At 39.0% G+C, this 13,859-nt stretch overlaps 1 protein-coding gene across 1 annotated transcript; it reads left to right on the forward strand.

Moving 5' to 3' along the window:
* Window positions 1-280: 280 nt before the first annotated feature.
* On the forward strand, window positions 281-4,525 carry LOC109019081. Its single transcript, XM_019001305.1, has 5 exons — window positions 281-322; window positions 365-1,159; window positions 1,949-2,975; window positions 3,150-3,606; window positions 4,060-4,525. Exons 1-5 carry the CDS (start codon window positions 281-283, stop codon window positions 4,523-4,525), a joined length of 2,787 nt encoding a protein of 928 aa, XP_018856850.1.
* Window positions 4,526-13,859: the final 9,334 nt, after the last annotated feature.

The raw sequence follows: 13,859 nt of genomic DNA on the forward strand, positions 1-13,859 counted from the left end.
GGTGTCGTTCTTGGTTGTCATTTAAGTCATCAAATGTTATAAGTTGTGTAGTTTCCATAACTGTTTCATGTAACTAATTCGTTCTTTTATAAATAGTAGCCGTAAGTTGGAAAGGAGGCCAACTTCGGTATTCAAGTGTTAATCAATTCTCTTTCTACTTCTTTTATCTCTTTCTCTCTCTCTAATTCCTTGAGAGTTCTGGAGGGTGATGACCTCGAACTACATTAGATTCTTATAAGTTGTGAAAATGGTCCATTACAATTGGTATCAGTTGTCAGTGATGGCAGAAGGAACGAGATCATATGCACAGATCCTTGATTCTGTGAATCAGTTGCGACAACAGCAAGAACGGCAACAGAAATAGATTGAGGATGCCATTGCGGTCCTGGCTCAGCAGCAAGAAGCAGCAAGGTTAATAAGGGAGACTCAGGATAGGAAGTTTGCTGAATTATTGCAGCATCTTTCAAAGCTTCCTTACAATCCTCAATTGGAAGGTAATGCTCAGAATACAAGAAATGGACTTGGTTTTCAACAATCGCGAGAAGGTGAAACAGACGATGGTATGGGAGAAGTTTATTGCACAAACATGGGTGACAGATCTAATATGAGGCAAATAAAGCTGGATTTTCCAAGATTTGGTGGAAAAGATCCTACAGCTTGGATTTATCGAGCCAATCAGTATTTTCTGTATCATCAAGTGCCCCATGGTCAGAGGATTTTTATAGCCTCATTCCACATGGACAATGATGCTTTGGTGTGGTTCCAAGATGCAAGTGAGTCTGGAATTTTTCATTCTTGGGAGGAATTCATTCAAGCAGTGCAGGTTCGATTTGGTTCATCTGCTTATGATGATCCTATGAAGGCATTGACACGCTTAAAACAGGTTCATTCTGTTACTGCTTATAAGACTGAGTTTGAATTACTTTCCAATCGTATTAAAGGCATTTTTGAAAGAAACAAATTAAGCTGTTTTTTAAGTGGCTTAAAAGATGAGATTAGACTGCCAATAAGAATGTTGAATCCTTCTTCCTTGAATGACGCTTTTGGTTTAGCAAAAATTCAAGAGCAGTATGTTTGGAGTGCAAAGAAGTCATGGAGAGGTAGCTCTAGTGATTCTCAACAATTGAATGTGGGAGCTTCTGTTTTCGGAAACCCTAAGGTGCCTATGTTAAGTTACCTTACCAAAACATAAATGAGTCTCAGATGCAGGAGAGAAGAAAGAAAGGCTTATGTTATTTTTGTGATGAGAAATGACAACCAGGCCATAAGTGCAGTAGGCCAAAAGTTTATGTGTTAGATGGAATGGAGATGGGTGAAAGTAATGTTAATACAAATGAGAAGGAATTAATTATGGAAGAGATACATGAGGAACCTGAGTCTTGAGTCTTCAAACATAGCTTCCATTTCCTTGCAAGCTATGGTTGGCTCTCTAAGTACTAAAACTATGAGAGTGGTTGGGCATATTAATAAAAAGAAGGTAGTGATATTAATTGACTTTGGCAGCACCCACAATTTTGTGGATACTGCACTGATGAGCAGATGTGGGTTAGAGGTATAGCAGGGGCAGGCTATGCAAGTCAAAGTGGCTAATGGTGAGATTTTGAGTAGTAGTGGTAAAGCTACTGGGGTTGGCATTCAAATACAAGGCACCAGATTTGTTGTTGATTTTTTCTTATTGTCTCTCGGGGGGTGTGATGTAGTGTTGGGAGTTAGTTGGCTTTCATCACTTGGGCCAATACTTTGGGATTTCACAGATTTAAAAATGCATTATCATGGAAGAAAAAATTATCTTAAAGGACTCACATCCTCTGCTAGTACTTTAGTAGATGAGAAAGAAATTTCTATGATTTCTAAAGTGGGCTCCAAGGGAGTGTGGTTGTAGCTTATGGCTATGGAAGTCATGAAGAATCAGAATGATTCTTGTCCAGAAATACTACAGTTATTGTAGAAGTTTGGAAATGTTTTTGATGAACCTACTACTTTGCCTCCTCATAGAGATCGAGATCACCAAATTAATCTCAAGAAGGATACTGTACCTGTGAGTGTGAGGCCAAACAGATATCCTTACTTTCAAAAAACAGAAATAGAGAAGATCGTATCTGAATTACTCAAGTCTAGTGTGATTAGACCAAGCCAGTCCCCATTTTCATCTCCTGTATTGTTAGTGAGGAAATCTGATGGGTCTTGGAGGATGTGCATCGATTATAGGGTGCTAAATGAAGCTACTGTTAAGGATAAGTATCCAATACCAATTCTTGATGAGTTATTGGATGAGCTATTTGGCTCAACAGTTTTCTCTAAACTGGATTTGTGGTCTGGTTATCACCAGATTCGAATGAGGGATGAGGATATACCAAAATTTACATTTAGGACTCATGAGGGTCACTATGAGTTCCTTGTCATGCCATTTGGCCTCACAAATGCTCCCTCAACAATTCAAGCATTGATGAATGAGGTTTTTAAGACTTTTCTTAGGCAGTTTGTCATATTATTTTTTGATGACATTCTTGTCTATAGTAAGGACATGGCATCCCATTTAATTCATTTGACTACTATTTTGAAGACATTGGAGGCTAATCAATTGTTTGCAAAGAGGTCAAAATGTCACTTTGCTTGTTCAGAAATTGAGTACCTTGGCCATTTAATCTCTAAAGATGGTGTAAGAGCTGATCTGAGGAAGCTGGAATCAATGGTGTCCTGGCCAATTACAAAAACTCTTAAAGCATTGAGGGGTTTCTTGGGATTAACAGGCTATTACAGAAAGTTTATTCGTGGGTATGGTCAAATTGCAGCACCTTTAACTCTTTTGTTAAAAAGAGATGCTTTTAAGTGGTCAGAGGCAGCAACTAATGCCTTTGAAGAATTGAAGAAGGCAGTCACAAATCCTCCTGTTTTATGTTTACCTGATTTTAATAAACAGTTTATAGTGGAATGTGATGCATGTGGAGTGGGAGTAGGAGCTGTCTTGATGCAAGGTTAGAGGCCATTGGCTTTTCTAAGTCAAGCCCTCGAGGGTAAAATTTGATGCTTTCAACCTATGAGAAGGAGCTCTTGGCACTTGTCATTGCTGTAAAAAAGTGGAGGCCTTATTTGTTAGGGGGCTGCTTTCGTTGTTAGAACTGATCATCACAGTTTAAAGTTTCTTCTAGAACAGAAAGTGGGAACAGATGCTCAGCAGAGGTCGATTTCTAAGCTTTTAGGCTATGAATTCACAATTGAGTACAAGAAGGGAGTTGAAAACAAAGCAGCAGATGCTTTGTCAAGGAAGGCAATCTCAGATGACACAACATTAATGTCTGCTACCTCATTTCCTACTCCAATCTGGTTGGAGGAATTGAAACAAGCTTATGCATCAGATCAGAAGGCACAAGACCACTTGGCAGCATTACAAAGGGGTTCTCCTCTTTCATCTTCTGCATTTTCTATCAAGCATGGGTTGTTATTTAGGAAAGGCAGAATTTATATACCTGATAATCCAGAATTGAAACTGAAAATTTTGCATTTTATCCATGCTAGTCCATCTGCTGGACACTCAGGTTTCCATAAGTCATTGCATCAAGCTAGACAAGATTTTTATTGGCTTGGCCTTAAACGTGAAGTGAAACAGTATATAATGGAGTGTGATTTGTTTTAGAGGAATAAGGTGGAACATCTCTATCCTGCGGGTCTTTTACAGCCTCTTCTTGTACCTAAATATACATGGACATAATTGTCCATGGATTTCATTGAAGGCTTGCCAATCTCTAAAGGGTTTTTCTGTCATCATGGTTGTTGTTGACAGATTATCTAAATATGCACACTTTATGGCCTTGAAGCACCCATTTACAGCATCTAAAGTGGCAACATTATTTTTTGATAATGTGTTTAAGTTGCATGGCATGCCTTAGAATATTGTTTCTGATAAAGGAGCAACTTTTACCAGTTCCTTTTGGAAGGAACTCTTTAAGCTCCAAGGAGTGACACTTTCCTACTCATCTGCCTACCATACTCAGAGTGATGGCCAAACTGAGGCAGTCAATAAATGTGTTGAGCATTTTTTGAGGAGTTTTCTGGGGATAGGCCTAGGTTTTGGTTTGATTGGTTGACCTTGGTTGAATGGTGGTATAATTCCACTCCTCCTACTTCCACCAAGTTGACTCCTTTTGAGGTGGTGTATGGTAGACCTCCAACAAAGTTGCAAGCTTATATACCTGGTTTAACTACTAACCAAGCAGTTGATGAGGTTTTGAGGACTCGAGATCAAATTCTTTCTACTCTTAAGAGTAATTTGGCTGCTGCTCAGGAGAGGATGAAGTGTCAAGCTGACAAGAAGAGAACTGAAAGAGAGTTTGCTATTGGGGATTGGGTTTATTTGAGATTGCAGCCTTATAGGCAACAATCATTGATGGTTAGAAGGAATCTCAAGCTTTCTCCTCATTTCTTTCGACCTTTTCAGATTGTTCAAATAGTGGGACAGGTTGCTTACAAGTTGGAATTGCCACCAACTAGCTCTATTCATGCAGTTTTTTCATATTTCTTACCTTAAGAAAAAATTGGGTCAACATCACTCTCCACTATCTTCTTTACGTCCAGTAGATTTGCAAGGTGAATAGACTCATGAGCCTGAGGCTATTTTGCAGCGTAGAATGAGGCAGGTTCATAACAGGGCAGTAGTTGATGTCTTAGTTCAATGGAAGGGGGCTAGTGTGGATGATGCAACCTGGGGAGGTGCTTTGATGGGGGGGAGTATGTTACGGGTTGGGAATTGTGGCAGTTGGACGAGATCGTAGATCAAGAACTGCATGATGAAGGGCGAGTTCTGTATGAACAAAGGCTGAAGTCTTCTAATAAGCATAAAAGGAATGATTGAGACGCAGCGTTTTGTTTAAGTGTTGGTTGTTTAACTGTTTGTAATGGTGTCGTTTAGTTGTAAGGGAGAATAAATAGAACGGTGTCGTTCTTGGTTGTCGTTTAAGTCATCAAATGTTATAAGTTGTGTAGTTTCCATAACTGTTTCATGTAACGGATTTGCTCTTCTATAAATAGTAGCCGTAAGTTGGAAAGGAGGCCAACTTCGGTATTCAAGTGTTAATCAATTCTCTTTCTACGTCTTCTATCTCTTTCTCTCTTTAATTCCTTGAGAGTTCTGGAGGGTGATGACCTCGAACTACATCAGATTCTTATAAGTTGTGAAAAAGGTCCATTACACTGACCCCTCCTTGACACCCTTAACCAATAGAGAAATATGGTTTTGGGTGTAAGATCTAACCTCAGCTTCCACTTCATCCTTTCAAAGGAAAGTTATCCCTCCACTAGCACCTTTACAGTCAATATCAAAGCTATGATCAAACTACAGTCTCCTCTTAACTCCTTTTACACTTTATTTCCATCAAGAAAACAAAGGATGAGAACTTAGTTTGCACCATAAGATGCAAGTCATTAACTGTCCTAGGGTTCCCAAGCCCTCGGCAGTTCCACCTAAGGCAACTCATTGTTGCTGGTGGGACTGTGAAGCAGCCACCACCATGTCAATACTGTTGGAAAACTCAAAGTCCATCCCCTCAGTTTCTTGTTTTTTAGCACCATTGTTGGAATTTCCTGCTATATCCTGAGAAACAGCTCTCTTTCTGCAAGTGGTAAGGTCTAAACTACTTTCCTTATGTCCAGAGCATAAGCTATCAAAGCATTTATCCCTGGCCCTTCTCTTCCAGCTGGCCCTTTTTTTGGACGTCTCCAAAATTTGGACCTGATCAGTAATGAATTGGTGCATAGAAGAGACCTGGGCCATCAGATTAGAGGAACTCTCGAGGCCCTTAGAAGAGCTATGGGGTCTGCTTTGGTAAGATCCTTTAGAATCTTCTGCGGCAATATCCCTAAAAATCTCAGATTCCTTAAATACTTGCATGTGGCACATCCCTTCTGCATCAATAATCGGCATATTTCCTTCCTTGTGTGGCTCTAAGATCCTTTCCTTATCAGGACATGGAATAGAATCTTCTATATTCCTTGGAATCTGTTCACCTACCATTTCTGAAATATGTGCCTCCATTACAGTAATGTCTAAAATAGGATCCTGAAAATCCTCCCGAGACTCAGAGTTGCCTTTCTTAGCTTCATCCCTGAGCTCTCCACCCTTCCTCCATGACTAACTATCTTCTTCAGGCTGGCAATCACCCTCACCAAATCTCTTCTTGATAATATCACTGTCTTTAATAGCTGGAGCACGCAACCACACACCATACTAATTTTGGCCATTGCCATTAGAGGCAATAGGACAACATTTCTAGGAATGCTTAATGACTCAACATTTAAAGTATAAAGTAGGCAGCCTTTCATACTTAAAATGTACCCAAGATTTCTTGCCTTCAACAGTGATGAACCTGCCCCTTAACAGAGGTTTTGAGATGTCCACTTCGACCCTTATTCTCAAGAATTTCCCCCATCCGATCCCTGTCTCATTAGAATGAACTTTTAAGACCTTCCCTACACTCTCACCAATCTAAACACCTACCTCTTGTGTCATATTTGCATCCAGAACTCTTCCTTGTTGAAGAGAACCTCATTGATCGACATCGTGCCATTGCAAATATGAAGACAGGAAAGCCATCTATCAAATGACCATGGCCTGCCATTGATCACTCGTTGCAAGTCTGTCTTTATTGAACTCAATAAGAAACTTATTGGTACCAACTTCAGAGAATTGAATCCAGCCTTCACATCTCCACACCTTAGTCAAAGTGTTCTTGAAGCCTTCCTTATTAACAGGCTTATCTGCTATGATCATAGCAAGTAAGCAAAATTGTCCATGTTGCACTCCCCTTACAAAAGAAGTAGGTGGTAGCACCACCTCCTCTTTTTCCTGCTCTGTGAGACGTAACCCTTCCCACTATTTTGATATATCTTCCACCATAACCACCTCTTCAAACTAGCTAAGCCAGCCTAAGAGACACAACTCTTCTCTACATAGAAAACCTCACCTAGAATGGAGAGGACCCTGTCATCATGAGGTTGTTAAAAGTGTAGAGGTTGTAAGAGTTTTAAAACCAACACCAACGTTTAACCATGCCTATTATTCTATTATTTTGGTCAGTTTTTTTCCATATTATGATTGCAAAAAAATTTCAAGGACAATGTTTTGGGACTTAAAATGCCTCTTGCAATGTAGGGAGTATATATAAATGTATTTTTTATTTATTTTTTTCAACCATTTTCTAAATCTTTATACATTTTTTAAAAATAAAAATATCACTTCATTAATAGTCATTTTCTTAACTTTTAGGTAAAAGAATAAAAATTACAATCGATCCATTTTATCGGCATTTTTCATTTTTTAAGTCCATGCCCTAGCATCACTCATATTCATTTTGCTGGGCAAGGATGAATTCCGGGACTTGTACAGGTACTAATATTTTCACCCACAACTGTTCTAAGGTAAACTGTGTATTTATCTTTATGTTCCATTACGAAGTGGGATAGAGCTTAAGGGGGAGGAAAAGTCAAAGGAAGTTCCTGAGGGTTAACTGACACATTAGGTATAAATCTTGAGCCAAATGTATTTACACTGATTTTGTCTTAAACCAGAACTCACGTCTCCTTTTAATATTCGTGTTGCTATTTTTTTCTTCCAAATTTCGGGGATTTATACATATTAACTTGTTTAGTAGAATGAAATGTTTAGAACTTCCTTCTATCTCTTCCCCCTATGTCCACATCAGTTGTGTTGGTAATGTTTTTTTTTTTTTTTTTTTTTTTCAAAACTATAGAATTGTAACATAGTATCTTGCATCGGATTGGAGAAGAGGTTGAAGAAAAAAAGGAAGAAATTGTAGATTTCTTGATCAAAATTTGGGAACTAGTTTTTTGACTTTACCCTTTTTTTTTTTTTTATTAAAGAGAAGGAAGTCACATGTCCAATAGTGACCCCTGCCCGAATTTATTAATGAGCCCTCACTTGTGGCGGAGGAAAACCGTGGTTACAATTACCAAAATATCTCTCAAGACCAACCAACAATTACAAAACAATTAACCAAACGGGCAAGAAAAAACATTCTAAACAGGCCTAACGAGCAACACAAGAATAAAAATCACCCAACAGCAAAGGCTCGGCACGACTCTTTGGATACGAGTTGGAAAGTTCTGCACTACCCCCTTCCCAATTTTAACACTACGCAATAAAAGGTCTTCAATTTCCACAGCAACCCCTTATGACTTTAACACCTTACCTCATGAGATTTACATCGAATGGATGCAATGCCCCATTTATCCATCCTTATCAAACCTCGCAGCATAGCAGGTGAATCCGAAGTATTTCTCCATTCCGCATCACCCACTCTTGCCTCCAACCGAGCCAGCCAATCCGCAATAGCATTCCCTTCCCTAAAGATATGCGATAATTTGCAATCCATATCTTTAATCAACTCCTGAATCTCCTCCCAATAGTCCTCCAAATACCAGATGCCACACCGATTATTCTGCAGCCACGACAGTACAACCTTTGAATCCACTTCAATATCAATAGCAGACAAATTTAATTCTTTACAACGTTTAATCCCTTCCAGTAATGCCCGTAGTTCTGCTTTAGTACTATCTCCATATCCTAAGTTCATAGAAAAAGCCAACAAAACGGACCCCTGCATATCCCGAATAACCCTTCCAGCCCCCAAAATACCTGGGTTACCCAGGCAACTCCCGTCCGTATTTAACTTGACTCTACCAAGTAGCGGTTTAGACCAAGTAATGAGATGAATTGGATATTGTTGAATTGGGATAGGATTAACATTTAGACACCCAAGAATGTAAGCATCATGCTGATTAAACTTTTTAAACTTAGTCATTCCTTGACCAAGAGCGCCTACCCAGTGCTTGATAGAAAGCCAAATCGCCTGACTTGTTTCAAATTTATTCTCCATTCGAGCAGAGCATCTTCTTCCCCATAATCTCCACGAGATTATAGTAGGCAATAAACCAAGTATAACTCCAATTTGAGAGGAATTCGAGGCTCTCCGAAACCAGCTAATACATGTTTCACGCCATAATCTTCCAACCCGTATCCCAAGCAAAGCACCGCATTTCTTCCAAATCCCAGCTGCAACCTCCCCTTCAAATAAAACATGATTGATGTCTTCATACTGCCCATTCTTACAACAATTACATTTCGATGCTAGTGGAATTCCAATCCTCCTAATATTATCATTAACTGCTAGAGCTCTATTCCACGCCTTCCACATAAAAACAGAAAACTTCTTAGGTAGAATGCTATTCCATATCCATTTATGTCCCTCTAGAATAGGACTTCTCACTCGAATACCTTCCCAAGCAGACTTTGTAGTAAAATTCCCACTCTCAGTTTTAGTCCATATAAGTATATCTTCACCCACTTTGCTCCTTTCCAAAACATTAATGACATTTTCAGCAAGTTCCATGCCCACCAATCTTTCTAAAAGATCCACATCCCACCCATTTTCAAGCTTTAAGTCTTTAATTTTAAGAAGAGGTTGCTCAACCACAGGCAAAACTTCAGCAAATGGTTATTGTGCCAACCACTTAGCATACCAAAAGAAAACATTTCCATCTTTAATTTTCCATTTAGTATAATTCAAAATTGTAGGAATATTTTTAGCAATCATACACCAAAACCTTGTACCCTTTGGAGAACCAAGTAACATGAAAGGTTTATTGCCTATATACTTTTTCCGAAAAAAATTTGCCCAAAGAGAGTCTTCATGCATAAGCTTCCAAGCAAATCTTAAATGAAGAGCTTTTTGCATTTCTTCTAATGACCGAAGTCCCAATCCACCTTCTGCACTAGGCCTACATATATTCCTCCAAGCCACCCATTTTCTCTTACTTCTTCCATCCCTTTCTCCCCGAAAGAATGAACTCATAAGCCTATTTAAAGTATGAATAATCTGTTTAGGAACTCTTAAGACCGCAAGAAAATGCACAGCCATGCTTGCTAGTACATGTCTTAGCAAGATTACTCTTCGCCCCACAGATAAAAGCCTCATTGTCCACCCACTTATTTTGGCTTGAACTTTTCTCACTAGTTCCTCCAAATCCGCAATCTTGAGTTTGCCGGAAACAATGGGAATCCCCAAGTATTTAAACAGGAATTTTCCTTCTGAAAAACCAGTCAATCTTTTGAGATTCCTTTTCCTTGCTATGGAAATTTTATTAGAAAAAAACATAGCCATTTTTTCTTTGTTAATCAATTGACCTGTCCAACTCTCGTAAGTATCCAGAATTCTTAAAATATTTCAGATAGAAGTGCGACCACCATTAGTAAAAATTACGACATCATCTGCATACATTAGATGTGATATCAAACTAGTACCACGGGCTTGAGAAAACTGACCAAACCTCTTTTCTTCCACACTTTGTTTTATAAGTCGAGAAAGAATTTCCTGCAAAATAATGAACAAATAAGGGGACAACGGATCCCCTTGTCTCAGCCCTCGACCTCCCTGGAAAAAACCCTTCGTAGTACCATTCATTAGTATGGAATACCAAGGCGTGGAAATACATTCTCTAATCAAACTACAAACTGAATTGGAGAATCCAAATGCAAGAAGCACCCCCAGAAGAAAATCCCAATCAACACGATCATAAGCTTTGGCCATATCCAGTTTTAACACCACATTTCCACCATGAATCTTATTATTGATCGAATGCACCATTTCTTGAGTAAGACTAATGTTTTCAAAGATACTTCTTCCTGGAATAAAAGCACCTTGCTCTAGAGATATCATTTTTGGAAGAAGAGAAGTCAAACGATTTACAATTATCTTTGAACAAATTTTGTAAAAAACCGAACACAAACTTATGGGTCTAAATTTATCAAACCCAGATGGTATATCCATTTTTGGTATCAATACCACATAAGAAGAAGTATAAAATCTAGGCCATTGTCCACCTCTAAAAAATTCTTCTACAGCAGACATGCTTTCTATCTTTATAATATCCCAAGCACTTTTAAAGAAACCCTCTCCAAAACCATCAGGACCCGGAGCACTATTAGAAGGAATAGAATCTAAAGCCTTTTTAACTTCATCAATAGAGGGAATATCACATAATAATGCACTTTCCTCCGCTGTTATGACCGGCGAAATGATCTAAGATAAATCTGGAGCATTTTCAAGAGACTCCTTCTGCAGAAAAGATGAAAAATAATTGACAGCTCCTAAATGCACCTCCTCAGGTGTCTTCAAAACAGTGTCATCTTGAAGTCTCATCTCCATGACTCTCTTCTTCCTTTTGTAAGACAAATAAGCACGGAAAAAATTGGAATTTTGATCACCTTCCACATTCCATCTAAGTTTCGCCATTTGAGCCAGTCTAGTCTCTTCCCTATGCCTCCAATCTGCCAATTCTACAGTTTTCACCAATAGCTCCTGTTCAGTGGTTGGATCCCAATCTTGCTGTAAAGCCGACTCCAAAGAATCAATTTGAGATTGAATCTCCTATAAATGAAATTCAGTTCTACCAAAAATCTGTTTATTCCACACTCTCAATGCACCCCTTAATTTTTTTAGTTTTAGTGCCAATCTCAATAGACCCGTACCAGCCACCTCTTCCTGCCAGACTTGTTCCACAAAAGATCTAAACTCTGGATGATCTATCCACATTTGCTGAAACCGAAAAGGAGGAGGGCCATAAGCAAATGGATCTTTCTTCATTTCCAAGAACATTGGAGAATGATCAGATGTGGATCTCGCAAGATAACTAAAAACCGCATTTGAAAAATTCCTCAGACAACTAGCATTAATAAAACAACGATCTAATTTCCCCCAACTACGCGAAAGACCTCGCTGACCATTACACCAAGAAAACCTCCTACACAAAGACCTCATTTCAATCAAGCCACAATGATCAATCCAAGAATTAAAGTCTTCCATTGCTGCTCTTGGACGAGGTCTACCACCCCGGCGTTCTGAGTCATCTCTAATGATATTAAAGTCACCCATAATTATACAAGGATCAGAACCAACTACCTGGTCATTCAAATGTTCCCAGAGTTCTCTTCTCTTCACCATATTATATTTCGCATAAACAAAACCACACAGAATATTAGACATACCCTCCTCCAGTCTAAGAAGAATGAACTGCTCTTTGCATAAGACAAGTTGGACGGAGACATCATCCTGCCACAGCACCCAAATTTTACCTGCCTCCCCCTCATTTGTAATAAACTTATCTATATGTAACAAGTTAAGCAACTCAGGCAATTTCTCCACAGCTGCAAAAGGTTCCATTAGCACTACAACTTTCAGATTCATTTTCTTAACCAATTTCTTTAATCTTTTTTGAGAAGTTCCAAGACCTCGAATATTCCAAGCTAAAATCGGACTAATCATAAGGAAAATTTATTAGACTGAGCTACCACTCGAGTTGAACTACGGACTTTTTCAAACGTTTTTCGAACACCTTTCTTTTTCCTCTCCCCACCCTCATTTTTTGTAGCATAATCCTTATTCTTTGAATAATTTTCCACATTTAATTCCAGCTCCGGTTCAGACAAAGAGTCACCCATATTCATTCTTCCCTCTCCATCGATATTGGAAAAATCTTTAGCTTCCATAGTTATATCATTTTCAACCTCTTCCATGTGATAAACCATCTCCCCTGAAATTTTCCCGTCACTCTGTTCAACTTCATTAATCCACATTTTCTTTGAATCTAGAATAGAACCAGTCTTTCCAACATCTTCCGCATTATCCATAAGACCCTGTGTGATATCAGCATCAACTTCTTCCACATGATAAATCTTTTCCTGCGCAATCTCATTACCACTTGTCTTTTCTGAATCTTGATTTGAACCATCCTGTACATCTTTCACCTGATCTACATCAGGAATAAACTCATTTACCTCAGGTTTCTCTGCTTGTGTATTCAATGTTTCACTCATAGAACCTTCTATATTTACTGGAACCAACTTCACTGCTTGTTCTTTATCTTTTTCACTCTCTTTAGCATCTAGCCCATCTTTTCCAATACTCATAACTTTTGAATCCTTACGAATCCAAATTTTTTCACCATTCTTCTGAATCTTTAATCTACAAGTACTTATGTTATGCCCTTGCAACTTACACTAGAACAAAACGCTGGGAGCGTCTCATAAATCACTTCTTGTTTCCTTCCTTGCCCTAGTAGCCCAATCCAGAAATGAGTGATCGGTTCTTTCGCAGCATCCATTTCCAGGCATAAACGTGCTCCATCCGTATGAGTTGCACATTTCGTCGGATTATCCCTTCTAATATATCGGCCAAATGGAGTAGTGAAGATCTTTAGAAAAGATTCATGATAAAAATTAGGAAGGAGCCCTGGCAACATGATCCAAACGGGAACCAACAAAGGTTCTTCATCTTCATTAAAATCTGGCTTCCAATGAAAAGCCCTGTACTGAATACCATTCACATCACAGATTTCACGAGAAAGTGCTTTTAAGAAATGTAATTCATTTGTCATTCGGATGAAGACATTCCGTGGTCTCCTCATAGCCGAGACAATCGGCATGCATGATAAACCCCAACGATTATTGATGAAAGACCGTATAGAATCCAAAGAAGGCCTCTGTTTTAGAAACTTTAGAACAATGGAAAAACGGAACGGTTCTGCAGATCGTGCAATCTCCTCCTTAGAAAACTGAAAACAGATTTCTCCATCCACATATTTTGGTCCACGATGAGCCACATTCATTTCAGGAATGGGTTGCGGGACTGTGGAGACAAGATCAACGTAGGCACGTCGATTTGCCTCTACGGCGCTAGCTGCCATGCAGCCCGCCCACGTAAACGAAGCTCTAGCAAAATTATCTCATCCCTCTCTTTCTTGCCTTTCTTGGAGAAAACTTTCTTTTTCAACACCACGATCCATCCTTTACC

Source organism: Juglans regia, chromosome 6 (genome assembly GCF_001411555.2).
Source record: "Juglans regia cultivar Chandler chromosome 6, Walnut 2.0, whole genome shotgun sequence".
NCBI classification, from domain to species: domain Eukaryota; kingdom Viridiplantae; phylum Streptophyta; class Magnoliopsida; order Fagales; family Juglandaceae; genus Juglans; species Juglans regia.

Excerpts from the sequence above, each read along its gene's own strand:
- LOC109019081 (XM_019001305.1), top strand. The coding sequence starts at position 281 with ATGGCAGAAGGAACGAGATCATATGCACAGATCCTTGATTCT. Across the intron at positions 323-364 it reads ATGCACAGATCCTTGATTCT|ATTGAGGATGCCATTGCGGT; the intron begins GTGAATCAGTTG and ends CAACAGAAATAG. Across the intron at positions 1,160-1,948 it reads CTGTTTTCGGAAACCCTAAG|AAGTTTGGAAATGTTTTTGA; the intron begins GTGCCTATGTTA and ends CAGTTATTGTAG.